We start from the raw sequence: 27021 nt of genomic DNA on the forward strand, positions 1-27021 counted from the left end.
CAGGTTGGGTCCGACTTTAATTAGTTGAGCCGGGACAATGCCATCTGGGCCCGGGGATTTGAAGGGCTTGAAGCTATTTATTGCCCAGCTGAGATATCTATCATTCAATAGGTATTCAAGTGGGTTAGTGGTGGGGGGGCTATTCCCCTGTGTCTGCAATTCCAGGGTTGTGTCTTCTCGAGAGCATCCCGGGAAATGTGTCTCTATGAGAGCCTCTAGGGTTTCTTTGCTGGACGATGTCCAGTTGCCCTCTGAGGTTTTAATGTATCCTACATTTGGCGCAGTAGTTGCAAGGACCTTCCTGAGTCGAGAGGCCTCTGATGTTTGCTGAATTTTCGGGCAGAACTCGGCCCAGGCATTCCTTTTTTCCTTGCAAAGTTCTTTGTTATATCGCCTAAGGTCCGCTTTATACGACTCCCAGGCTGTCTCCGAGTTTGTTTTGCTGGCAAAATTGAAGGCCTTGCGGGCCTTGGTTTTAAAGAGCGCAAGTGTTTGCGACCACCATGGTGGTTTCTTTGACTTGCTTTTGCCCGATCTGATTTTGGGACAAGCTTTATTGAATGCCCTGGCGCATGCTGCCGTGACCGTGTCCACCATGGCATCCAGGGCTACCCTACTATCAACATTCCCTGTTGGAGGATTTCCCAAGGAACTATCTAGCTTCTTTCTATATAACTCCCAGTTCGCTTTTCTTGGGTTGCGTACCGTTAGTCGATTAAAGTTCTCGAAGTTGACCACTAATTCTATGTATCGGTGGTCTGAGAATGAGTGTTTCTCTAGGACTCCCCATCTAACAATCCTGTCTGCTAGGGATTCAGAGTAAAGAGTGACGTCAAGTACTTCTCTTCTGTTCTTGACTATGAAAGTGGGTTCTGTACCCCTGTTACCCACCAAAAGATTGGAGCCTAGGATAAAATCGAAAATTGACTCACCCCTCTCGTTTGTGTCAGTGCTGCCCCACAGATGATGATGGGCGTTAGCATCGCAACCTATGATCAGGTCGATCTTGTGCTTCCTGCTGTCTTCCACCAGCTGTTTGATTAGCGGGTGCGGGGGAAGGGTCTCCTGGTCGTGGCCCATATACGCCGAACATATCCTTAGAGGGCCATTTGGGCTCTCTACGGCTGCGGCTACGTGGTCTTCATTGCTGAAATTGGGTAGCAAAAAGAGGTTAAGGTTCTTTTTTGCGAGGATGCAGGCTCGCCTTTTACCTGTAGTATTGGCTTTGCAGAGCCTGAACTCCGACGCCCCCAGCCCAAGAATCCTGTCTCCTAGGATCCAGGGTTCCTGGATGAGGGCCACATCTGCTCCACTCTCGGCGAGGTGGAGAAGGAGGGCAGCTGACGCTGCTTTACTGTGGTGGAGGTTTATTTGTAAGATCGTCAGGGACATCCTTACAAACCTCCACCACAGTTGGAGGCCCGGACTCTCTAGTCCTCCTCCATTCCGACACCACCAAGCGCCCTTGCCAAGTCGCTTTCCTCCGAGGTGTACCCTTCTAGGATGTCCTCCTCCTCATCCGACATTCCCTCCGGGTGCCCCTCTTCGGTCGGCTCCTCCAAGTCTGGCTCTTGTGTGTCTGCCTCCAGACCGATACCTCCTGGCTTGGCCTTCGCATCAGATTTATAGATACGGACCAAAACATGCTCGAATCCGTACTTTAGCCGGTGCTCCGTCCTCTCCAGGGCTTTTACGGTCTCCTCGTTTAGTGTGAGGACGACCTGCCTCCGCAGTCCCACCGCCTCCTCGACCTTGGCGACTCTCCAGTCCGCCGTGGGGAGCGTCGGGTTGCACATCCTAAGCATTGTTAGAATGGTTTTCGGGTCGGCTGGCTTTTCTGTGAGCCACACTCGCGCCCTCGGTTTGCTGGGGATCTCGTCCCAGTCAACCGCCACCAGCTTAGCTCCAGGGTAGACCTCTCCAAGCGATGGAACCATCCGCTTGTAAGTCTCCACCGATCGCGCGTCTTGGCAAGCAATCACCTTGACGCTACCCTGATACCATCCTGTGTCTTCGCATTCTGGTGGGGGTCCTCCAATTCGCAGCATCTCCTCCTTGAAGCGCCCATGCAACTCGTTTACCACTCGTCGCCAGAGTTCCTTGGGGATGAGCCCATCCTTGGAGCCCTTGTCCAGGACTCCAATTAGGGTTCTTCCCTTCGTCACCTCGGCGAACGAGCGGTTGGGCGGCTGCGGCTGGGCCTTCCTCTTCTTGGCCTGGGGGGCTTCTCCCTCTGTGGACCTCTGCCTTTTCGCGCTTTGCGCGGCCTCCTTGGCAGGGTCTGACCCAGTGCGTCTCTTCGGATCCAGCCTTTCTCCCGCCTTTTCCGGATTGAAGTCGGGTAGGATCTCCCTTGCCCACTTAATAATCTCGGCCTGGTCCGGGTTGGCTTCGGCCGATGGGTCCGCCCTCATCAGAATGAAGGCTGCTCTTCTTCTATCCTTATAGGATCCTCTACGCTGCTTCGTGTGAGACGCTTCCGGACCAGGGTTCGCCTTAGGGGCACCGCCGGTTGGTTTAGAGGTTGACCCTGGGGTCTTCCTCTCCACACCGTTCGGTGGTCCCATAGCTAGCCCCGCTTTGGAGGAAGCTGCCTTGGCAACCTCCACTGCACCGGCGCGTCCCGCCTCCAGATGTTGTCCCTCAGTGGGGGACTTCTCCATCTCAGCAACTCCTTGGCTTTTGAGGGCCTTGGAGTTTGACGGGCCGTTGGCCCCATTTCCGGTCTTTTTTAGGGAGTTCCGTTCTCCGCTTTGGTTTTTGTTAGGTAAAGTGATGTTCATGTTTTGGTCCCACGAGTAGGCGGGAAGGGGTTCGTCCATCATGACATAGCCCGCTTGTCACGATAAGCCTGGTTAAAACTGGGAGGTCGGCCTGTCCCCCAGAGTTCGCATATTAGCGTCCGAGCCCGCCCTCGGACACGCATCCTTCGGCATATGCTGTTCCACCTTGGATTGGGGTAATTTAAGGAAGGGAGTGTTCTTCTCCCCGCCCGACTACCATTAGCCAGCATCCTCGGCAGAGAAATGACCTTACCGGGACCTGTTACCAGCCGCCCTCACGTGGAGAGTATAGTCGCACTACCAGCGGTGTACACAGTTACGGCACGCAATTGCTTGCGCGTAGGTCCCCTTGTTGTACCCGTTGGCTGACGGCCAAGTAATAGCTTAACATATACTAAAATTGTTTCTCGAGCGCCCCTCGGTCGTCTGGACCTCTAAGCTTTATGATTAATACAGGATATTACAGATATGCCACTTATATAAATAACATTTTTGTCTGCAATATATTTAACTATTTTGTTTGGCAAAACAAGAAAGAAAAGCTAACTTCGGGCGGAGCCGAAGTTGATATACCCTTGCAGTTAAAAACGGATATATTTCGCAAACATCGGATATAGTTGGCCGTTCCTGATGAGATTATGATAATATAACCCAATTAATTGTAATAATATATGGGCATTTCCTGGGGTCGCGAACGTACGTTTTTAACAGAAACAGACAGACAGACGGACAGACGGACAGACGGACATGCTCAGGAGGTGATCCTGATCAAGAATATATACACTTTATAGGGTCGGAGATGTCTCCTTCACTGCGTTGCACACTTTTGGACAAAATTATAATACCCTCTGCAAGGGTATTTTTTTGCAGATTTTTTATTTTAATTAATTGGTTTTATTATGATATAATCATAAGGATATATCCGATGTTTGCGATATATATCCAGTCTTAACTGCAAGGGTATATCAACTTCGACTCCGCCCGAAGTTAGCTTTCCTTTATTGTTTTTTTTTTTTTTTTTTTTTTTTTTTAACGTTGCTTTTATTTTTTGAATCTTCTCTTTGTGAGACTAACAAGAGGTGTATCAAATCTTATATTTTTAACTTAACTAACAGTCATATTGACTGATACGGAGTTAGACGGCCCTAAAATTCAATTGCTGGGTTGGGAGGTCGTTGCGTCTAAGGCGGGATACGCTAGAAACCTGAGTCAGTCCCCGTGCGAAAAAATTTGGGTGCGAAGACAGTTTTTCTTTGTATGACTCTTTTTGCTTCTGGATTTCGTCTTTCACTGCGAGGATGCCTAGATCCCGGTGGATGTTTTCGTTGCGAACATACCAAGGTGCCCCTGTGATAGTTCTCAAGATTTTTGATTGTGCGCGCTGTATGATGTCTATGTTGCTGCTGCTCGCGTTCCCCCACAGCTGGGAGCCATACGTCCAGATTGGCTTTAGGACTGAATTGTACAGTAGTAACTTGTAGTCCAGGCACAGTGGCGATCGTGAGTTTATGATCCAGTGGAGGCTGCTGGCTTTCAGTTTTAGGTGCATCTTTTTGCATTCGATGTGCTTGCGCCAGGTAAGTCGTCTATCAAGGTGAACGCCAAGGTACGTTACGTCGTTAGCTTGAGGGATCTGCATACCGTTTAGTAAAAGCGGAGGGCATGTTTGTCTATTAAGAGTAAACGTTATATGTTTACACTTTTGTTCGTTAATTTTAATGCGCCAGTCGGACAGCCACCTTTCCACTATTGTGAGATGATTAGCCAGTTGGGTTGTTGCCTGCGTTGGGCATCTGGAGCGACTAAGGATAGCGGTATCATCGGCGAACGTTGAGGTTGTTAGTTGTGCGCTCGTAGGAATATCCGCAGTATACAAAAAATATAGACACGGGCCGCTTCCTTGTGGAACTCCAGCTTCGATGGTGTAGTCGCCCGAAGTAGCTGCGTTGCATTTCACTGAGAATACCCTGTTGTAGAGGTATGATTCCTGTAGCTTGTGGGTGTATGTTGGCAAATACGTTTTAATTTTGTGCATGAGTCCGATGAGCCAAACTCGGTCGAAAGCTTGAGATACGTCGAGGAAAATAGCGCTGCAGTATTCTCGCTGTTCGAAGGCTGAGCGTATTTCGGATGTTAATCTCTTCACTTTTTCGATGGTTCCATGGTTTCTTCGAAAGCCAAATTGGTGTGCCGGGATGATATTGCAAGCTTCCAGATGTGGTATTATGCGAGTTAACAAGCATTTTTCAAACAATTTAGACAAACAAGATAGAAGGCTTATTGGTCTGTATGATGACGGAATTGTGTTGTCTTTTCCAGGCTTCGGTATCATTATAATGATGGATTTCTTCCACTTTTTTGGGAAATAGCCAAGATTAATGATTCCATTAAATAGTTTGCAGAGACCTCTATAGCGCATTTTGGAAGTTCGATCAGCATCTTTGGGGTCAATAGGTCACCACCGGGAGCCTTTTTTGGTTTTAGCCCTCTTATGACTTTTTCGATTTCGTTCGGCCGGAATGAAGGTGCGGCTGGCTGAGGGGAGGACTATGGCTGAATTTCTGGCAGGAGGAATGAATTTGAGGCTGGAAGACACTTTGGAGATGTGTGGCGAATGTTTCAGCTCGGTTTTCGTCGCTGCGAGCCCAGCATCCCGAAGAGTTTCTTATCGGGGTGGACGTTTCAATTGGGGCGCTAAGATTTGGGTGGGCCCTCCACAGGGGGTACTTTGTGCTTGTTGGCGAGAGATTCTGGATGTACCTAAGCTGTGCATTTTCTTCCTGTTGGTGAAAAGCCTGGTCGAGTGATCGGGTTGCATCGTTAAGGCGTTGTTTTGAAGCTGATGATCTGCTGTTTTGCCAATCACGACGCGTGCGCCTCTTATCTCGCACGAGCAACCGATCGAACAGATTTGCTGATTAGATTTGAAGTGTTTGTTTCGGTCTAAATCTTTCCTATAAGGAGTAGAGATTTTAGCTGCCGCAACGAGTACTTCTTCCAGGGCGGTCGTAGTGTAGTCGATGTCCGATTCCATGTTAAATTCCGGGGCGAGTTCTATGTGGGCACTCACGTACTTTTTGTATTTTAGCCAGTTCGTTTCTGTCGTCGTCAGGCTGAAGGGGTATTCGGTTATTTCTGGGCTTTGAAGAAGCGTTAGAAGCACAGGCGAGTGGTCTGATGATAATTCCGAGACTGCTTTGGCACTTATTAGATTGCGAGGTATGTTTTTTGTCACTGCAAAATCAATAAGGTCTGGGAGCTTTCGTGAGTCTGTTGGCCAGTATGTGGGACTTCCAGGGGAAACGTAGTCCAGTTTATTTTTCACATTTATAATTGCATTGTACAATTGTCTTCCTTTGGGAGTCACTAGACGTGATCCCCAGTGCGTATGTTTGGCTTTGTAGTCTCCTGCGGCTATAAATCGATCCCCAAGTGAATTGTAGAAGTCCATAAATTGTCCTTCCGAGATTGAGAAACGAGGAGGGCAGTAAACGGCAGCGATTGAAAGGATTCCGTTGCTTGACTGAATTTGTATCGATGTGGCCTGCGAAAAGTTTGTTGCAAACCTTTTGTGAAAGTGGTGTTTAATGCGTTCTCTGATTAGAACTCCAGTTCCGCCGTGGGCTTTCCCATCTGGATGATCTCTGCGGTAGATTGTGTAGCCTCTTATATGAAAGTTGTATTTGCTTGTAAGATGCGTTTCCACCAGTAGCATAACATCAATATGGTTTTCGGTTAAGAATTGTGATAATTCTAGTTTATGCCGTGAGACACCATTGGCGTTCCACATTGATATTCGTAGCGCCTGCATAGATTATTTAGACTGTTGTGCTACGAGCATCTGTATCACCATGTTCTGGTTTTGAACAAGCGTTTGCATGGTCGTTTTCATGAATGACATAAGCTCCATCATACTTTGTTGGAGGGTAAGCATCATAGTTTCCATTTTGCTGTGTGGCTGTTCTGGGGCCTGTTGAGCGCTTTGGGAGTTAGGCTGAATTGGAATTTCTCTTCCAGATCGTAGAGCATCGGCGTAGGAGAAGCCGTTGGTGGTGTTTAGTAGACCGAATGAGGATCTCGCAGCTTTGGCGAAGAAGACGTCTGGCGTAGTTTTTGACGCAATGTACGCATTCTGTGGATTTTGGTTGCGCGTTGCGGTCGCTTGACGCATGCGACTCTTTAACTCCTTATACACCATACATCCTCTATAGTTTGCTGTATGGCTGCCTCCGCAGTTTCCACATTTCTTCACGGTACTGTCCTTGTTTGTAGTGCAGCAAACGGACTTGTGGGCGTCCCCGCAGACTACACAGACAGCCCGAAGTGTGCAGTAAGACCTTGTGTGTCCATACTCTTGACGGTTAGTGCATTGCACTGGACCGTTGCGTTTATGTGGCTCTTCAACAGTGATTTTCCGATGCAAAAGATATTGCAGGTTGTAGATTGGGTGCACTTCGTTCTTCTTCAGCGACCTGCTTTCTGGCTCGAGCTCGACCTTGAAGAGGGGTTGTGGCTTTTTATCTTTATTTAGAATGTTAATAACATTCTTGGCGGCGAAGCCCGTTTCTTTAACGGCGGTTTTTATTTCCTCGGCGGTAACATCAGGTTCTATTCCCTTTACTACCACTTGTAGGCCCTTACTGCTTTTCAGCTGGTACGTGTACTAGTTTTTCTGTACAGTGTCCAGATATTTGGACACGATTCGGAAGTGCTCTTCAGTCTTGGTTTGCACTTTTGTTTCATGGATGTTCCCTTTGATAAGCGGAACAACATGAAAGTTGTCACCGTTCCCGATCAACGACACAGTTTTGTTGACCAGGGCACTCAAGCTCTTTTCCCTAATATAGATTGGAGGGGGCTTGGGTTTTTTTGCGGTGTCTTGGGCTGGTTGGTTTTCCTCAGCCTCCGCCAGTAGGGCATATCTGTTAGTAGTGGATCTGTCTGGTCTTTATCGATATTCAGGACACGGTTAATTTTTGTTTTGTTGCCTGCCGGATTACTCTGCGGGCTAAGCTTGCGCTTAATTTGGATGTAGCGATCCATTCCAGTCTGTGTGGCCGTTACCGCTTTGGCACTTTCCGAGGTTGTTGTTTTTGTACTCGCTGTAGTCGTTGACGTCGCGGTACTTTGAGTTGCAGAGGTTTTCGCTGTTGTTGCAGAAGTTGTAGCTCTGCTAGTTGTTGGTGCGAAATTTGTTTCCGATATTGGAGGGGGGTTATTACACTGCGAACTCCATGACGCGGAAGTCGGAGTGAGCAGTGCGGGTGAACAAGACCGTGCCCTTTGGGTTTCAACGGTCAGTAAAGCCGGGTTGCTTATAATCGCCGATTTTTCCCCTTCGGTATCGCGGGTTGAAAAGTAAGAGTAGAAGCCGTTTCTTTGGTTCACTGAACTTCTACGCTCGTTCTTTTGGTCGTTGCTCAATGAGCTCATTGCGTGGCTCTTATTTTTTTTTTTTGAACAATGCACTAGTTTTGGTTTAGCACATCACAACTGTTATAAACAGCTTGTCTGTCGCTTTTAATAAATTGTAGTTCAGCGTCTTTTCGCCTATATTGGGTTACCCCAGTTTTTTGATTAGCTGTATTATGGTGCAGTTCTCCCGGAGCTCGGACAAAGCACGTCCGCTCAGTTCGGTAGTTAAACTTAAACTTTTTTTAAGTTAGCTGTACTAATTTTCAAGTAATTATGTGCCCAAAATTGAACGTACGCACACTGTATTATACTCATCTCCTCCACGCACACTTTAAATTAGCTTTCAAGTTTAAATTATATATTCCAAACTTAAAAAACTTTGTTGCATACTCTTCTGCTGTTAAAAAAAAAGCACCAACCGAAGTAATTTAGTTGGGAAGCAGAATAAGATGTCTAAAGTTCCTCTAAAATTTTTACGATTTGTCTAAATTTTGATTTTCAGAGCTGTAGATTAACCATTGGAATAGTTTGGCATTAAAATTGTACTTAAATACTTATACTCTACTTATACTTACATATACCAAAGTATTAATAATTTTATTGGGTTGTTCTTTTTTTAAATTTATTTTCAGTCTGACGCAGAATACGACAAAGAACAACTTAGAAGTATACTAATTGGTAATATTAAAGAAATTTATAATAAACCCATTTTTTTTTAGTTCTTCGAAATGCTTTTAAAGCATTTGACCATGATGGGGCCGGCTCGATTGAGCATGCTGACGTATCCAGTATTCTTGAAATTTTAGGTCAGAAACTAGAACCGCCAGCGGTAAAGGCACTTATTAAAGAAGTAGATAAAGGTACAACTGGAAAATTAGATTTTAGTCAGTTTTGCAAACTGGCTGCACGTTTTATTGAAGTAGAAGAAGATGTAGGAGCTCTGCAAAACGAGTTAAAGGAAGCATTTCGGGTTTACGATAAAGAAGGAAAAGGCTATCTAACAGTTGCTACATTGCGTGGCATTCTTCATGAACTAGATGATAAGCTTTCCAATCAAGATCTAGATATGATAATAGAAGAAATTGACGCAGATGGTTCTGGTACAGTTGACTTTGATGGTAAGAAACAAAATATAATAAATAAAAGAGTATTACATAAATTTAATATTTCTTACAGAATTCATGCAAGTAATGACAGGTAAAATAAAGTAAAAACCATTCTTCAATAATTACATAGGCTGACAACAAAAAATCTCCACGAATAATTTCACCTACTTCATAAAATTTAGGCTTTCTTGAACCTCCTGAAGTTTAAACCAAACAGAAATTTCTTCATTTGCAGAAGAAATTTATCAATTTGTACTATATATTGAATTATGTAGACCAGTCAATTGGGTTCACCATAATTGTTTTTAGTGTACGAAAGATCATCGAAAGATTGAAAAGACATTCCTTAAAAAAAGATCAACATAAGATCTAAGAATATAATATAGAATATATAATATTCTGTTAGCATAATATTAGCATATTTTATTATGCTAATATAAAATATAATATAAATAATATAGAATATACCGAATATATAATTCGGTATTAGTTCATGTCTCATTACAATGGATGAATGAAGTTCTGGAATAAAAGAGTTTGTTTTATGCCTTGGCGAATGCCTAGGGCACAAAGGCATAGCTACCAGGTCCCACGTGGGTTATTTAGACTTCTTGTGATACCATGTGAAAGGATCGTTCCCTTCCCAGCTTATGAAGACTGCTAGTGTTGCTGTAAAATTTTAGTTAGGTCTGTAACATTGGTTAACGATAAATGAATCAGAAACTCAAATATCTCTGAAAGCAGCTAAAAAGCACCAACTAAAAAATAATCAATATTTTATCTGATGTCCCGCAGTTTAGTTACCTAAGGCAATTACTGTATACTTTTTTGTGTGTAGCAAATATAGGCTATGTACTACATTTATGTACGTAGGTGTTGACAATTTGTGATTTTTTTCACCGACCATTTCCTTTCCAGACTCTGTTAATTGCACTTTGATCACGTCTATCTGCCTGTATTTTGTCTATAATTTTAACAAGAGACGCGGTGTACGCGATTGCCAGTCTAGGATTCCTCGGGTGGGTGGTTTGCTTTCCCCTAAAAGCTCTCCCCACAAGGCTCCTGCGGGCTTTTTAAATAAGTTTCCATTTTTTCAAGTGGCAATATGCAAACAAAAAATTAGAAAGATTTAATAAACTTAATGATGAATTCTAAAAATTGTGAAATCTTATTTAAAATTCAGCAATCAAATATAATTTAAAATATTTTTTAAATTTTAACATTTTATTATGCTATTTAGCTTTTAATTCTTGTATCAAAATTGGCAAATAAGACTTTAAGTTTTTGTTGTAATGCGCTAAAAATTTTCACTTTTTTTTACTTTTAAAGACATTTTTATGTCTATTTTTTTCTCAAGAAAAACATTTGATGTGTTTGCTCTTTTTGTACTATTTCTCTTAATAAAAATCTTATAAGACGAGAAAAATTCAAAGAGATCGAAAGAATCTTCAATTAGCTCTTAATTTGTACTTTGATTCTAATATATGCTCTAATCGTACGTACGTGTTAAATCATTTTAGTGTAAACTATGGAAATTTAGAAAAAAATACCGACTTTTTCAAGAAAATTTTTTTATATTGAATTTTAAAATGGCGTACGTTTGCGACCGTATGTATGACGTACGTATAAAAAATAATATTAATTAAAAAAAATGTTTTTTGTTTAACAAGGTTATAAATAAATTTAGATGGATAAAAGAAGTTACAATTGAAATTAAATTAAATTAAAATTAACAATAAAATTATATTTTAATTTTTTATTAAAAAAAAAATTTGGTGAAACATGATTTTTTAAGAAAATATAAATTTTTTATAAAAACAAAGAGGTAAACAAAAAAAGAAAATTTTATGTGGGGAAAAATCGTACGTTTGCGACATGTACGTTCGCGACCCGTACGTTCGCGACCCGTACTTAATTTTATTTAAAAAAAACTAATGGAGATATTTAATTGAGAATAGACTCGATAGAAAGCTATATGCCTCTATTTTAAAAGTAAAGTTATTGCATTAAAATATTCCATTCCAATTCGCAAATTTATTGATTTTGCTAGAGCAAGCCAAAACCTACTTCCATTTCGCGTACGTTCGCGACCTCATGTTTTTTGCCAATATTATGAAAATAAAAAATCCATTAGAACCATAATTTACACTAAAAAAAAGAACTCACCAAATGCTATAGAAAACAAAAAAAAAAGTATCAGAAAATGTTTTTTTCTTTAATTCTTCGGCACTAATTGCGTACGAACGTACGTTCGGGACCCCAGGAAATGCCCATATGCTATTGAAATTGTTTGACGGACTTTACTATACACCTATAAAATTTTCTTGATAGAACTACAAATTATAGCATAGATAACAAAAAAAAGTAATAATTAAATTATAGAAGTGCATTTGAAGTTTTTCTTATGTAGTCATTGATCATAAAAAAATTAAATCTCCAAACAAAATACGTATGATTGTAAACAACATAATACGAAGTCACATTTAGCTCTATAAAACAGGTGGACAAGAATAACACGAAAAAGCTGACGCAAGGGGGCTCCGCCGGTGACATTAACCTAAAATACAAAAAAACAAGAATGGAAATCTAGTTTTGGCCGGGTCCTAAGTTAATATACCCTCGCTGTTAAAAAAGAGATATATCGGAAATATCAGCTATATCGGATCTTTTGGCCAAAAGGAAGTTCCAACTCAACACAAAAGTTTGGTCATTTCCGATCGTTTAGTTGGACGTCAGCTATAGGATATAGTAGGCCGATCCTTATAAAATTTGATAGATTATAAGACCACGCATAGGAAGTTGGGCGAACTGGATGTCTCGGAGCTGAGGAGCGAGTTACATATGTATTAGCTTCAACGACTTGGCAAGGGAGGTGAGGTTCATAATCGACAAGGAGGTAATCCTTCGCTCAACTTTTCTGTGCGGCCATGGTAACGGCCGGTCGACGGTAGTGAGAGCGATCCCCACTGCAAATTTGGATCAAACATGCAGCCGTATTTTCCACCATTACCTCTACCTATATTTAGCGGAGGCTATGCCGAATGGCTTGAGTCCCGGTAGCTATTCTCAACCATTAAAGATTCCAACCCGTTTATCGATCGGGTTGAGAAAATTTCAGCGCCGTTTACAGGAATGGAACATGGAAAAAATGATGATGATATATTAGAGCTCCTAAATAAGTGGTTCGACAACCATCCATCCACCAAATCGCTGGCGAAGGTGCTTCGAAAAAAAAACTCGCGTCGTGCGAGTCGATAGCAAGTTTCTTGCAGTTGTGTGGCTATTCGTCCAGCATTATCTCTTTCTGCCCTAGCTTACGCCAGAGACCCCGGCAGAGCTTCGGTTAACGATAACATAAATGTATATATAAGTAGTGGCTGGCTAAGACTCACCGCCACAGTGTAGAGGTTCTATGTTCATATTGCGACAGAACCGTTGCGCAGTTCAAAAGTTTTTTTTTTTTTGTTTTTTTTTTTTTTTTAATAGCAGGGTAACGTTTATTTAAAACTGTCCATTAGGGACAACCATTAAATGTTATCACATAAACTTCACTTATAGATAATTTTAAATATTAATATGGTAGAAATAAATTAGAGAGCTGGCCAACAGGTTCGGTTGATTATGAAGCCTCTGCATGTAACGTGCGCTGCTTCTTTGTATCTCGTCCTTGACCCAAGGGAAATTGAGAACCTCGTGGATGGTGCGATTGTCATGATAGACGTGGGCCCCAGTGGCGATTCGAAGGGCTCTAATTTCGAAAGCTTGTATAGTTCGGACATTCGTCTTGCTCGCAATGCCCCAGAGCTTTATGCCGTACGTCCAGATTGGGCGTATTATGGCCTTGTAAATGAGGAGTTTAGTGGACGTTCTCAGCTTCGATCTCCTACCCATAAGCCAGTAGAAGGATCGAAGTCTTTGATTAGCTTGTTTCCTCTTCTTAATCAGATGGGGCTTTCAGGTGAGCCTCCTGTCTAGGGTGAATCCCAGGTACTTGGGATTGTCTTCCTGTGGGATTGGAGAGCCGTTAAGGTTAACTGGAGGGCAGTTGCCTTTGCAGAGAGAAAATGTGGTGTCAGAGGACTTCTCATTATTGACGGCAATGTTCCATCGCTTTTGCCAGTTGCTGAGCAAGTCAAGCTGCAATTGCAACGTTTCGGCTGCCCCCAATGCGCTATCGGCGGTGGTAAGGAAGGCGGTGTCGTCTGCATAGGTTGCTGCGAGCAGGTCAGGCCTCTGAAGAACAGGGAGGTCGGCCGTGTAAGCATTGTACATCAACGGGCCAAGAACGCTGCCTTGGGGTACACCAGCGTGAGCTTCTCTTATACCGGAGATGGCCTCGCCACATCTAACAGCAAATTTACGGTCTTCCAAGAACGACTTTAGGAACTGGAAGTCTGGTCGGGGTAGGCCAGTCTTTAATTTATATAGAAGACCGGGATGCCAGACTCGGTCAAACGCCTGCTTCACGTCCAGCATGACGGCCATGCAGTACTTCTTGGTTTCAAACGCGTCCAGGATGCACTGCACTACCCGATGGCACTGCTCTGGCGTACCGTGTCGCCGCCTGAAGCCAAACTGGTGGTCAGGGATCAGTCCAGCCTCGTCAAATACTGGCAGTGCTCTGCTTAAACACACTCGTTCAAGTATTTTGGAGAGCATTGGTAACAAACTTATTGGTCGGTAGGACGAAAGGTTTGCTTCGGGTTTCCCGAGCTTAGGTATCATAGTTACCTGGGCACGTTTCCATGTGGACGGAAAGTACCCTATCTCCAAGCATCTATTATAGATCCTCGTAATTAGCTGTATGCTTGGAGGTGGTAACATTTTTAATGCAATTGCATTGATACCATCATCGCCCGGGGCCTTGTTGTTGCTCATGATAGTTATGAGCTCAGCTGTTTCCTCCTCAGTCACTGGTGGTATTGGATCGGCGTCCCAGGAAGGCTCGGCTAGCAGTCGGGCAGTTTCAGCAGCATCCTCCTGTGAGCAGCGATCGAAAGGCGTAAAGACTCCTTCGAGGTGTTTGGCTAAAGCGTTGGCCCTGTCCATCTCTGATCTGCACCAGTTCCGTCGGTTCTTTGTACAGGTGGAATCCTTTTCAGCGGGAGTCTGATAAATTTGGTGACTTGCCATAAATTATGTTTAGGGTCGCCTGGCTCGAGTTGTTCAACGAACCCGTCAAAGGCCTGCTTCCTTAGTCTTGCCAGAGTTTCTGTCAGACATTTGGTCGCTCTATTGAAGGCAGTTTTGTCCAAAGGATTCCTCGAGAGCATCCACACTCTTCGGAGTCGTCGCTTTTCAAGTTTGAGTTCTTCGACTTTTGGGCTCCAAAAATGGATGTCCCTGTCAGTGGCTCTTGGGCGGTTGAAGGGCCTTGGTGCTGCTTCAGAAGCTGCCGCCTGAATATGGGCTGTTAACTCTTCTACAACGGTGTCGATGTCAACCGGGGAGTCAAGTGTCGGGCTGGGGTCGGTAACGTTGTTCAGGTAAGATTGGTACTTGTCAACGTTTGTTGTCTTGTAGATCAGCTTTTTGCGGGCTGACCTGAGCAAGGCTGGGGCAAAAAGTGACACGGCAAAGGCGCTGTAGTCCGAGAAGAGGTCTTCTACTTCTCTCGCTTGAATTCCGGCAGAATCCAGTCCTCCGGAGATGGCGAAGTCTAGGACATTTGGGATTTTGTGGGGATCCGTAGGCCAGTATGTGGGTGCACCGGTTGCGTGACAGCTCAAGTTTCGGGACTGAATCTGCCTATATAGGGCCGAGCCCTTTGGGTTTAGCATTGGTGGAGCCCCACCAGGGGTGTTTAGCATTAAAGTCCCCTCCGATTATGAACTTGGGGCCGAGGCAATCCAGTAGCAAGCCGAATTCCTGTTCGTGGATGTTGTGCCTGGGGGGGGGCAATATGCTGCAGCGATTGTTATGTCACCGTTGGTAGTGGAGATTTTAATTTCGGCACATTGCACCCAGTCTTCGCACATGGCTGGAAGTGCCTCATACTTGATGCAGCTGCGAATAAGGATGGCCGCGCCCCCGCGACCTCTACCGTTCGGGTGGTTAGCGGCAATGAGGTCGTATCCTCTAATAGTCAAGTATGATTGCGTATAATTGCGTATGCATAAAGATTTGCAAACGGTGGCCATCATTTGGGCTATTTGGCTCAAGACCTTCTCCATCATGCGCTCAAACATAGATTCCATCCTAGCCATTAGGGCGTCCATTGGATTACTTGGAAGACTGGGATCGGGATTGGGGTTGGAGTCAAACTGTGGTGCTCCGTTTTTGACTGCGCTAGCATAGCTGATGTTAGGGTGAATTTTTCTGAATTGAGGTTGCTGGAGTCTTGGGGCAGTCTGCTTGGGGGCGAACGTGTTCTTTGCCTTTTTGTAGACTGGACAGCCCTTGTAAGAGGCCGCGTGTGATCCGTCGCAGTGGAGGCAGACAGCTGGTTCACTGGCGATTTTGGTGCATTCGGACGATGGGTGCCTATCTCCACACTTTACGCATCTGTACTCCAGATGACAGTACGGTAATATCCTCCGGGTCGGTGGAGAAGTGGAGACCTTTAACGACGATCCGATAAGCGCGCTCGTCTCGGTGCTGGAATGTGTGGTATCGATGGTTATTTTCGCTCAGGAACTTTTTCAGAGTTGAGTAAGTATCCTTGTCTGGAGTCATGACGCGAATTGTGTTGTTAGTGCTTGCCTTGTAGGTCACTTCAACATCCCCGCCTAAGAGGTGGGAAATGTCTTTGGAAAGGCCCTTGATGCTGGATACGTCCGGGATAAAAATTGGGGGCGGTTTGATTATTTTCGCCGTTTTTACCGCAGATTGCTTGGTCTTCTTATCATCTTTTTTCTTCATACCGCCAACCTCCATGTCGCTGACAGTCACCGATATTGAGGTTCCGTGTTGGGCATTCGGCAACTAAATTTCCGCCCTCGAAGTTCAGGATTCTATTGTGGCGTTGAACCGGGTAGACTGTCATTCTCTTACATACGAGCTTAGGATTAGGAAATTTAATGAGAAAGTGCAGAATGTCACAATTTTGAAAAACGCTTATGCTAGATACTTCTAATATTTCTACCAAACTAATATTAATATTAATAGGCTGTTTGTCTCTGAATTCGCATACGTCGGCACCATCTAGAATAGCTGGGCTTACAATATTTAATTTTGCTAGGGTTAGGCCCATAAGGATGCTCTCTAGGTCTGTAATTATGATTCTATTCTTTGCTAAAATGATTTCTAACAAGTGCGTTTCTTTATTTGTTTCGTATTTCTGAATCTGATTCATTTCGTTACCGAGCTTTTTTATACGTTCTTTAAATTTTATATTTAATTCTTTCTGACCTTCATCTTCAACCGGTTCTGATTAAATCTTACCTGCTCCCAATCATTAAAGTCAGGCATACCTGCAATAACCTTGAGAGCCGTACCAATTTAATTAATGCTTCTAGTAGCCCTGTAGTGGTACTTAAGGGTGGTCACCAACTTGCGAATATTTCTAAGGTCCGTTGCTATAACTGGTGTTCTGTGGTCGTCCGTGAATGTTTTCGTCATTGCTTCTGTCTGGTCCGCGTAGTCCTCGTAGGTCGTCATGTTCGTTGCGTGTTGTAGGTACCCGTAATTTTTCCAGATTACAATGTCATTGTCTTCTATCGGGATATAGTCCGCGTTCGTGTAATCGTTAAGTCTTAATGTTGCGTCCATCCTAATAGCCGTTAGTATGAAAATTAAAAAATATTTCTGTAACCCAGAAAGAATAATGAAAGGAACAAAGGGGTAGGTCAAAATCTTGTAAGGACGATTAACGTAGATTGTCCTTGTGGAGGACAGGAAAGGGAGGACCCCCCACCCTTTAATAAGGACCGTGGTATCAAGGTCTGCATCAATAACCTCTTCTGAGCACAGTGGTGTAAGCTTATTCCCCAGGCGTTTGTTTGCTTTCAGGAAAACTTTATTGCCCACTTGGTAAGTTTTATGAGTCCTATCTTTATTTACGTGTTCGAGGGTTTTCTCCTGAGACTGTTGAATTTTTTTGCTAATTTCTGCCTCGAATTCCGCGGATTTTACGATTTTACTAACGAAAACCCATAGACATTTTACTATGGGTTTTTCGTTAGTCACCGAGTGAATGGATTTATTGTATTTATTAGTTGCAAGAAGAATTATTTCGGTAGTGGCAATTAGATTGTTCTCTAGCTTCAAACAGCGTGCTATTTCGGCCAGGGTGCTATGAAATTTCTCTACTTTGCCGTTTGAGGTGCTGTGTAGAGGTGGTGCGTTACGGAAATGTTATAGTTGTTCAGGAGAATGGATTTTATGGTCTCGGAATTTGGGGATTTCTCATTATCGCAGTAAATCGTTTTCGCTTTTGGAAAAAAAATTTGATATTTGCATTATTGGACTTTTTACGTACACAATAGCCCTTGACGCGATCACCTGTACTGTGGCGAATTTCGAGAATTTGTCCACACACGTAAGGAAAAGAGTTCCGTCTGTGGAAAAAATGTCAATGTGTGGAATTTCCCCCACAAAAGTAGGTATAGGTGTTTGTGCTACTGATTGTTTGGATGGGTGGCGTTTGTACTTTGCTATGGAACAGATTTTGCAGTTTGATGCTAAATCTGTTGCTAGTCGGAACATTTTTGGAAAAAAATAGTCTCTTAGGACTTGCTTCGCTTTTCCTGGGCTGCTCGATGAGCTCTATTATGTTTGATTACCATGATCTCTTTCTGTTCGGTTCCGTCCGTTATGTCCTATACAAAGCTTTTTGAATGTCTGAAAGTAGTGCTCGGGAATAACTCCACGAGTTTGTGTTGAATAAATGCCAGTATTGGCAGGGAGCAATATATTGCCTCTTGCAAAGTATTCAGTAGGTTACCGCGGTCGTTTATTTTTACTATGTGTCTAACTTTGTTTTTAAACAGAATGAACGTGTCTATGGAAGAGCTGTTACTCACTTCAATTATTATTTGATTCCTGAAACAGATGTGTTGTGGCTATGGTATACGTTAGCGATTTCTCGCTATGTATGGTAGCCATATTGGAGTCCTATTCTTCTTCTAAAGCGTTAGCGTTTTGACAACGGGACAACGCGTCAGCGACAAAGTTTTCTTTGCCAGGTATATAAATCACCTTTGCACCGTGGTCGTCAATAATTTCTTTCCAGCGCTTTAGCTTAGCGTTAGGATTTTTATTAGAGGCGGCGTAAGCGAGTGGCTGGTGGTCCGTACAGATCTGTACATTTTTTACTCCATACAAATAATTGCGGATGTTTTATAATGCCCAGACTATGGCGAGGAGTTCCCGCTCCCGGAGTTCCAACCCCTTAAATAAGTGAATGCGAAACTCGATTTTACTACAAATATTTTCCACACTAATAATGGATCCAAAAAGATCCAGTTCGCAAAGGCAGAAAATGTCAACTTTATCAAAATAGATGACGAGGACGTTCCCCTCGCAGTAAAAGCTGCCTTTGACAAAATGATAGGCGAAAATTACAAAGCCTTTGCTGATCCTGACGAAACACTTCCTTTCAATATAAATACTGTGGCTACAATTAAAACCGATGGGGAGCCGGTGTACTCAAAGTCGTACCGGCACCCCATGGGTGTAACTGAGTTTGTCAACGCAGAGGTTAAACAACTTCTAGCGGACGGCGTAATAAGGCCATCCAAGTCTCCTTATAATAACCCAACGTGGGTAATAACCCAACAAAAAAGGAACCGACCAGAACGGGGGCAAGAAGCAGCGACTCGTTATCGACTTTAGAAAGCTAAACGATAAAACCGTAGACGACAGATACCCTATCCCTGCGATTACGACAATATTGTCGAACCTGGGCGAGTCAAAGTTTTTTACAACACTCGACCTTAAAGCCGGCTTCCACCAAATAGAGCTGGCAGAGAGACCGACACAAGACGGCTTTCTCAATAAACAATGGTAAATACGAATTCTGCAGATTACCATTTGGACTAAAAAATGCTCTGAGCATTTTTCAAAGAGCTATCGACGATGTCCTACGAGATTAAATTTCAAAGATATGCTATGTTTATGTCTACGATGTCATAATATACTCAAAGACGAAAGAGGACCATCTTAATGACAAAAGATGGGTCCAAGGAAAATTTTCCGAAACAGGTATGAGAGTATCTCAAGAAAAATCAAAGTTCTTCAAAAAGAGCGTTGAATACTTGGGATTCATAGTGATGCAAGGGGGCTTGCGGACATCACCCGAAAAGGTCGGGGCCATCAAGCAATTTCCCCAGCCAAAGACCCTTTTCGAGCTGAGATCTTTCATAGGGTTGGCTAGGTACTATAGATGCTTTATTAAGAATTTTGCAGCAAATGCAAGGCCTTTTACTAGCATTCTTAATGGCGAAAACGGTAAGATAAGCAAATACCAAACAAAAAAAGAAGCATTGAAATGAACAAGGAACAGATGGAAACATTCTGCAGACTAAGAGAAATCCTAGCATCAAAATTTTTTTGCCTTTTCTATCCAGACTATGAGAAACCGTTCAATCTAACAACGGACGCGTCGGGTTTTGGTCTAGGGGCTGTTATATCACAGGGTGGTCGCCCAATTACAATGATATCACGCACTCTGCGTGATAACGAAAAGACCTATGCAACCAACGAGCGGGAACTCCTCGCCATAGTCTGGGCATTATAAAACATCCGCAATTATTTGTATGGAGTAAAAAATGTACAGATCTGTACGGACCACCAGCCACTCGCTTACGCCGCCTCTAATAAAAATCCTATACAGTTGTACCGCGCAAAAATATGGATTTTTATCGATTTTTTTTTGACACCATAGAAAATATTTATGAAAAATGTTTTACCGACGTTGTTCAGTACATGTTTCTGGGTACTTAATTAAATTTTTTCATAAAAAAATATTACAAAAATGTTATATTATAATGTACTTTTTCAAGGTATAAGATTTTCGTTTTTTGTTCTTTAAAAAAGGAGTTTTCAAAAAAATTGAAAATCCCTCGTTCACGGACTAGCTAATATCATAATTAATAAGTGGTCAAAATTTGGTGTTGATCGGATTAGTAGTTTTTTAGTAATCGTGTCCATCGCAAAGATAATTTCCCAAAAAAAAAGATTCTGAGATAATCGCGTTTAAAGTTTCAAGTTTGTTCAAGTTTTATATGCAGATAGTGCGCTATAAATAGCTACAGCTTCGGTTCCGATCGTTATGAATTTCCGAATCGTATATCACAACTGTATATAACCCCTTAAGCAAGTCGAGACCGATAATACCGTCAAAATCTTTTAGAACATTGAGAATGAAAAATGGTGATTTAACATTAAATATGGAAGCAAAACATTTTCTCGATTTTTGTAAAGCCGTGGATTGACTTTACGTTAAATGGGGTGTCCACAGCCACGACGCTTTTCATCCCCGGGCGTGGAGTAATATAATTTTTTGAGGTACGTGTATCGATTAAAAGCTTTATTTCCCTTCCTGCGTAATGTACGGGAGAGGGGACTTTACCCTGAAAAATTAATAGAGTCCTCTGCATCCAGGACATCCTCTATTTCTGTGGCGCATGCTTGCACAACGGAATCGTAGTCTTCTTCGATTGCCCTACTACCCATGCTGAAGGCTGTCTAAAACGGGATGAGGTATCCTCATCCATTGGCTCCGCCCTTGTTTGTTTCTGGGCGTTTCCCGTATTACTATATGGTCTTTGTCTAAAAGAACCGGGTTGATTATTGCCTCCTTTTTGAGGTCTGGCAAAGTAAGGGTCTTTTGCATTGCCCCCAAGTTTTGACTTTGTTCTTGGTCTGTGGACCAATTCTTCCAACCCGCTTGTCGCTGGTTGTTTGGTTTACTCACTTTTTCCTCGCTGTGTCGAGCAAAACTAGCCGCAAAAACACTTTTTTCGTTGCTCGATTCGGCTTCTTGGGCCAAAGCCAATGCCGATGGCAAATCTTGTGGTTGTGCAGGAAATACGGCTATCTTTAATTATTTTTTTAGGCCGGATACAAACGCATGCAGGGCGTCGTTTCTGAATTTTTGGTTCAGAACAGCTGCTGCGGTAGCGTCGTGGGTAATAATAATTTTATTTGTCAGAAGCGTTAGCTTCAGTTCTACTTCATCGTAGTATTTAAGTAAGGGTAAATCTCCTTGTAAAGGAAAATGGTAAATTAAACTTAATTCTTGTTTAATTACGTGTACCGGAGTTTTATCCGCATACGTGAAATCTAAACGTGCCAGTATGGCATGGAAATTTAACAATGTATTATATGAAGACAATGCAGCGGATGCTGGTCCTCTTATTTTGTTTCTGAGGATTGCGACTGCTTGGTAGAATCGACTGCTGCCCTCGTAAGGCTCGAACACCCTGAATGCTGCTGTGGCAGCCTGCCTCCAAGAGACGTAATTCTCCTGTTTTCCTTCAAATCTGGGACGGATTTTACTATATCTAGCGGTTCGGAACATTCTATTCCTGGTACAATTTTGATCTCCTGATACGTTTTGATATCTGGAGTCTGATTTTTAATGAGTTTATTTCTGCCATCAATGTGGCTACCTTCTCATCAAATTCTCGTTGTTGCTTTTCAAGTGCGCCTTTAATGGCGTTCTCGATGGCTAGAAGCTGTTTATGAGACAGAAAATTCAGAGGTTCTAGTTTCAAGGACGCTCTCTCCAACGAGGGTGTTAGTTGCGGCCCTACTGGTTGGTGGATAAAAGTCCTCTTGGTGAGCCCTTGACCCCCGAGATTTCCTATACTCTTCTAAAAGTTCTTCATCTGACGACGCGTAGTTTCCCGTGGACATGGGTCAAAATTAATAATACAAAATGCTGCGGATTTTTATAAAATTTTGTATAATTTTGTTAAAAAAAAAAAAAAATTTTAATGTATTTATCTTTTTTTTGTAATATTTTGTTCGCTTTTATTAAGGGGTTATATACCTTTTTGAGCGAAAAAATTGAGGGAACTTTGGATTTTTATTTCGTGTGTGTAGAAATTATTTTATGACACTGAAGTTATTTTTTATTAAAAGTACATGTTTTTATTGAAACAATAAGCGTTTGTTCTTAAAAAAATATAAACAATTTACAAAGTTATGGCAATTCTCTCGGAACCCTTTTTTTTTTATAGCGGCTTGCGGTGACCACGATAGCAGTCCAGCCGGTCAACAAAAATCCAAAAACCAAAATTTTTTTATTAGTATAATATTATATCCAGTTCGTGAACGATTAGTTTCAAGAATATTTGGTTTTTCCTGCATACAGTAAACATTTTTCCAAAAAATTGATGTTTTCAGTTCTAAAAATTTTATTAAAAAATTTTTATCTGCGAAATAAAAATGGACGCAAAAAAACTGAATCGTTCACGAACTCGGCACAATCATTACGAATAATTTAAAAAAAAATTGAAGAAGATCGATCAAATAGTTTTTGTGTAATCGTGGTCACGGCGAAGGCACTTTTGGAAAAACACGACTTTGAGATAATCGCATTCAAAGTTGCTTGACGCTGTCCGCAGCCGTGACGAACCGCGCCTCAAAACGCTGCTTTCCTGCTTTCCTTTATTCGGATCTCCATAAAACTTTGGGAAAATATTCTCTAGGAGATATACTTTAGGATTCAGCAAACAAAAATTTTTCGTTTTTTTTAAGAAAAAAAAAGGTATATAACCCCTTAATTCTCAGTGCACTTCTTATGAATAGTAAAAATGAGTTAGCTGTCAAATGCTTTTATTCGTACTCAAATTTCAGAGAAAAATGTATTTCTTCATACTCAGATTTCAGCGACGAAAATAAAAAAATTGATATATTTTTTAATCATGTATTTCCTATTGTATTAATTTTTTATTTTTTATTTCTCTTGCACAATGACAAGTTTGACAAGTTTTAAGCCTTTTAGGCAAAGGAAAAAAAAACAAAATTTTAAGAGGAGAAAAGAAAAAAAAAACAAAATAAAAATATTTTCTCCTTTTTTTTTTTAAATCGTGTAGTCACTACAGGCCTAGCAAATCGTTTTTATTTGTTAAAAAAAATTTTTTATTTTCTGTATTATTTTTCTTGCACGATAAGCTTCAATACAAACAGCCTACTTACATTTTTTATATTAATTTATTAAGATATGCTGCAAGTTGCCGTAGGCTTTCCGCCACTTTAGCTTGTTGATTCCCAAGGAGGGGGGCGAGGGTTACCCTACAGCTCCCTTTACTTTAGTTGCTCCCACGGAGGGGGGCAAGGGGTTACCCTACAGCTCCCTTTACTTGGATTATTCCCGCGGAGGGGGGGCCAGGATTGTCCCTACAGCTCCCTTTTTCAATGTTTCGTTGGTTTTTTGAGTTTTATGCAAGATTTACCTGAATAAAATCTTGCACATTTTTTTTGTTTTTTTTTATATTATTTTTCACTATTATGTGAGTAGAAAAAAAATATATTTTTGTCTGGAATGTCTTAGAAGCTTTTGAGGGTGGGTTTTCTTCTCAGCTTCTTTTTTCACTTGTATGTTTATTTTATTTATTTTATTTTCCGACTACTTTTCCTGTAGCCGAATTGCACTTGTATTAACTTTATTTCTATGCCGTAATTTTCCGAATTGGGTGCGGATTCTTTATCACGCTTTGGCGCCAGTTAATAATAGATTATTTTTGTGTGGGTTTTACAAATAATATTTATTGATCATTTGTTTCGCATAAGCCCGTTAGGGTAAGTGTTACTGACAAAGATAAAATAAAATATAACGCGAGCTAAGGCTGAATCCGGAGCTCTACAATATTTATTGATCGTTTGTTTCGCACAAGCCCGTTAGGGTTAGTGTTACAGACAAAGATAAAATATAACGCGAGCTAAGGCTGCGGAGTGCTTCTTAAGACTGAACTAAAATACTACCCGGGCTGTACTTCGAAGCGCAAGTTGCGCAAGTGCCCGAGCCGGTCGCCGGACAGTTTCCCTTGGAATGCGTAGTCAGCACCTCTTTCGTTACGCGTGCGGGCCACCGGATCCGGTGTGCATTTCGGCACTTTTCCTAAATTCTGCCTGCGCGTGTTAACTTGTATATACATATTGTGGCCAAGTGCATCGAAATGTTTGTAATAGTATGTATGCATAACACTAAGAACAGTGTTCATTCAATATGTGAAGAATATGTTGCAATATGTTGCAGTAACTGCCGAAACTTACTTAAGCAAGGTCCGAGTCTACAAGGCGTTGCCTGCTTATATCAACTAAGGAGGTGATCGGGATCAAGAATATATACACTTTATATGGTGGAAAATTATTTGTCGGCCTAGCTGCCGAAGACAAAACTTTTATTTTTATTTATTATTAACAATAATCTGATATTCTAGAATCTAGATTATTATAACTAAAAGTAAGGATAAATTAAGTCTAAAGATATTCCATAATTTTGGATTTAATAACATCTAGGGATAGTTCAGGGTATAATAAATGGGACAATGAGTTATAATTTTTACAAATAACGCGAAATGGATCGTGTTCCGCAAAATTAGACCTAGAAATCGGTAGCCAAAGGGGTCGGAAGGATCTAGTTACTTTATTAGGAACAGAGAACATTATTTTATTATTATTATTAACAATGAACTGTTATTTCTATATTATTATAACTAAGAGTAAGGATAAATTAAGTTAAAAGATATTCCATAATTTTGGATTTAATTACAACTAGGGATAGTTCAGGGGACATTAAATGGGATAACGAGTTATAATTTTTACAAATAACGCGGAATGGATCGTGTTCCGCAAAATTAGATCTAGAAATTGGTAACCAAAGGGGTCGGAATGATCTAGTTACTCTATTAGGCACAGAAAACAATAATTTTTCAAGAAGTACTTGTGAGTCAACCTGTCCAAGAATAAGCACATGAAGCAGCATAACCCCAGCACAAGTACGGCGCTCTTTTAAAGGAGGTAGGTTTAGTAATTTTAACCGGCAATTATACGACGGGAGGGAAGTGGCAGTATCCCAGTTTAAGCCTTTTAACGCAAATAGCAGAAACTGCTTTTGGACTGATTCAATCCTCCTTTGGTGAACAAAGTATTGCGGACTCCAAACGCTAGAACAGTATTCTAAGATAGGACGAACCAACGATACGTATAGAGTTTTAGTTGTGAAAGGATCATCAAATTCTTTAGACCAACGTTTGATAAAAGCTAGCACGCCTCTGGCTTTATTCACTGTTAGTGATATGTGGTCGTTGAAGGACAACTTATTGTCAAAAATTACTCCAAGATCGTTAATTAGGAAAACACGATCTAAGACGTTATTCCCAAGAGAGTACGAAACGATGTGAGGCACACTGCGATTGAACGTCATAACCTTACACTTAGAGCAGTTAAGCAAAAGGAGATTGTTTGAGCACCACAAGAAGACTTCGTTAAGGTCTAGTTGCAAGTGTCTATGAAGGAAATGGTCTGAGAAAGAAAGACATAACTTGACATCATCAGCATACATAAATGTAGTAGCATAGTTTACAACACTAGGTAAATCGTTGACAAAAAGAACAAACAGAAGAGGTCCTAAGTGACTACCTTGTGGGACACCAGATGAAACATTTATAATCTGTGATGAACTGTTTTTAAACAAAACACGCTGCGTGCGGTTCGATAGATAAGAGGTCAACCACTGTACTAAAACCCCATAAGACACAGCTTATGAAGGAGGAGATGGTGGTTAACAGAGTCAAACGCTTTACTAAAGTCAGTGTACACCACATCAGTTTGCATGCGGCTCAGAAAACCTCTGTGGATAAACGAAGTGAATTCAAGAAGGTTAGTTGTGGTAGAGCGATGCTTGACAAAACCATGCTGTGAAGTGGAAATAATACTTTTACAAAAATGTTGCAGTTGGAAAGTAACCAGTTTCTCAAGCAGTTTGGGAATCGCAGATAGCTTAGCAATCCCCCGGTAGTTCTCAATAAGTGCTTTAGAGCCTTTCTTATGAAGCGGAATAATAAAAGATTCATTCCATCTCTTGGGGAGACATGCCAGCTCCAAGGATAAGTTGAATAAGATAGTGAGAGGATAGCAAAGGATATCAGAACAGTACCTTAGAACACAGCTAGGAACATTGTCAGGACCAGCAGAGATATATCTATTGTTGAAAGAGCTTCGAACAGATCCTGAATTCGAAATTTTGTAAAGTAAATGTTGTTTATATGTGGTAATTTATAAGGATAAGTAGAATTGTGGTTATATGAATCGGACGAATAGGTGGTTTGAAAAAATGACGCAAAGAGATTAGCAATACCTTGCTCAGAAGAATGTGAAATATTTTTATATGATAGGGAAGGAGGAAAAAGATTTGATTTACGTTTCATATTGACAAAAGAGTAGAAGGAGCTTGGATCATTTCGAAAGTTTACCTTACAATTCCTGATATACTGCTTATAGAGTAGATCGTTGAGAATAATAAACTGGTTGCGAACATAAAGAAAGTTTGACTGGTGGCACATCGATCCTGACTTGAGAAACTTTTTGTAAGCTCTGGATTTCCTGTTCTTAAGACGAGAAAGGTGTTTATTATACCAAGGTGGTTTTGTAGACAATGATACAGGGACTTCCGGAACAAATTTGTTCAAGGCATTATGAATTATTTCGTAAAACGAATCCGTAGCTGCTTCAATTGTGTTTATAGATGAAAGAAAATTCCAATCGATTTCAGCTAAATGATTCCGAAGGGCAATAAAATCAGTCTTTCTGAAGCATTTGAAACG

General features: G+C 41.7%; 1 protein-coding gene across 1 annotated transcript in view; it reads left to right on the plus strand.

Annotated features, from left to right (window-relative positions):
• The window catches only part of TpnC4 (Troponin C TpnC4), a 102265-nt gene that overhangs the window by 38007 nt on the left and 37237 nt on the right, over positions 1 to 27021 (plus strand). Inside the window, exons 2-4 of the mRNA XM_070278905.1 lie at positions 8831 to 8864; positions 8918 to 9316; positions 9375 to 9395. Of these exons, the coding sequence (XP_070135006.1) occupies positions 8831 to 8864; positions 8918 to 9316; positions 9375 to 9395 (454 nt within the window). The remainder of the gene's footprint in view (positions 1 to 8830; positions 8865 to 8917; positions 9317 to 9374; positions 9396 to 27021) is intronic.

This window comes from Drosophila bipectinata, chromosome 2R, assembly GCF_030179905.1.
Source record: "Drosophila bipectinata strain 14024-0381.07 chromosome 2R, DbipHiC1v2, whole genome shotgun sequence".
In the NCBI taxonomy this organism is placed as follows: domain Eukaryota; kingdom Metazoa; phylum Arthropoda; class Insecta; order Diptera; family Drosophilidae; genus Drosophila; species Drosophila bipectinata.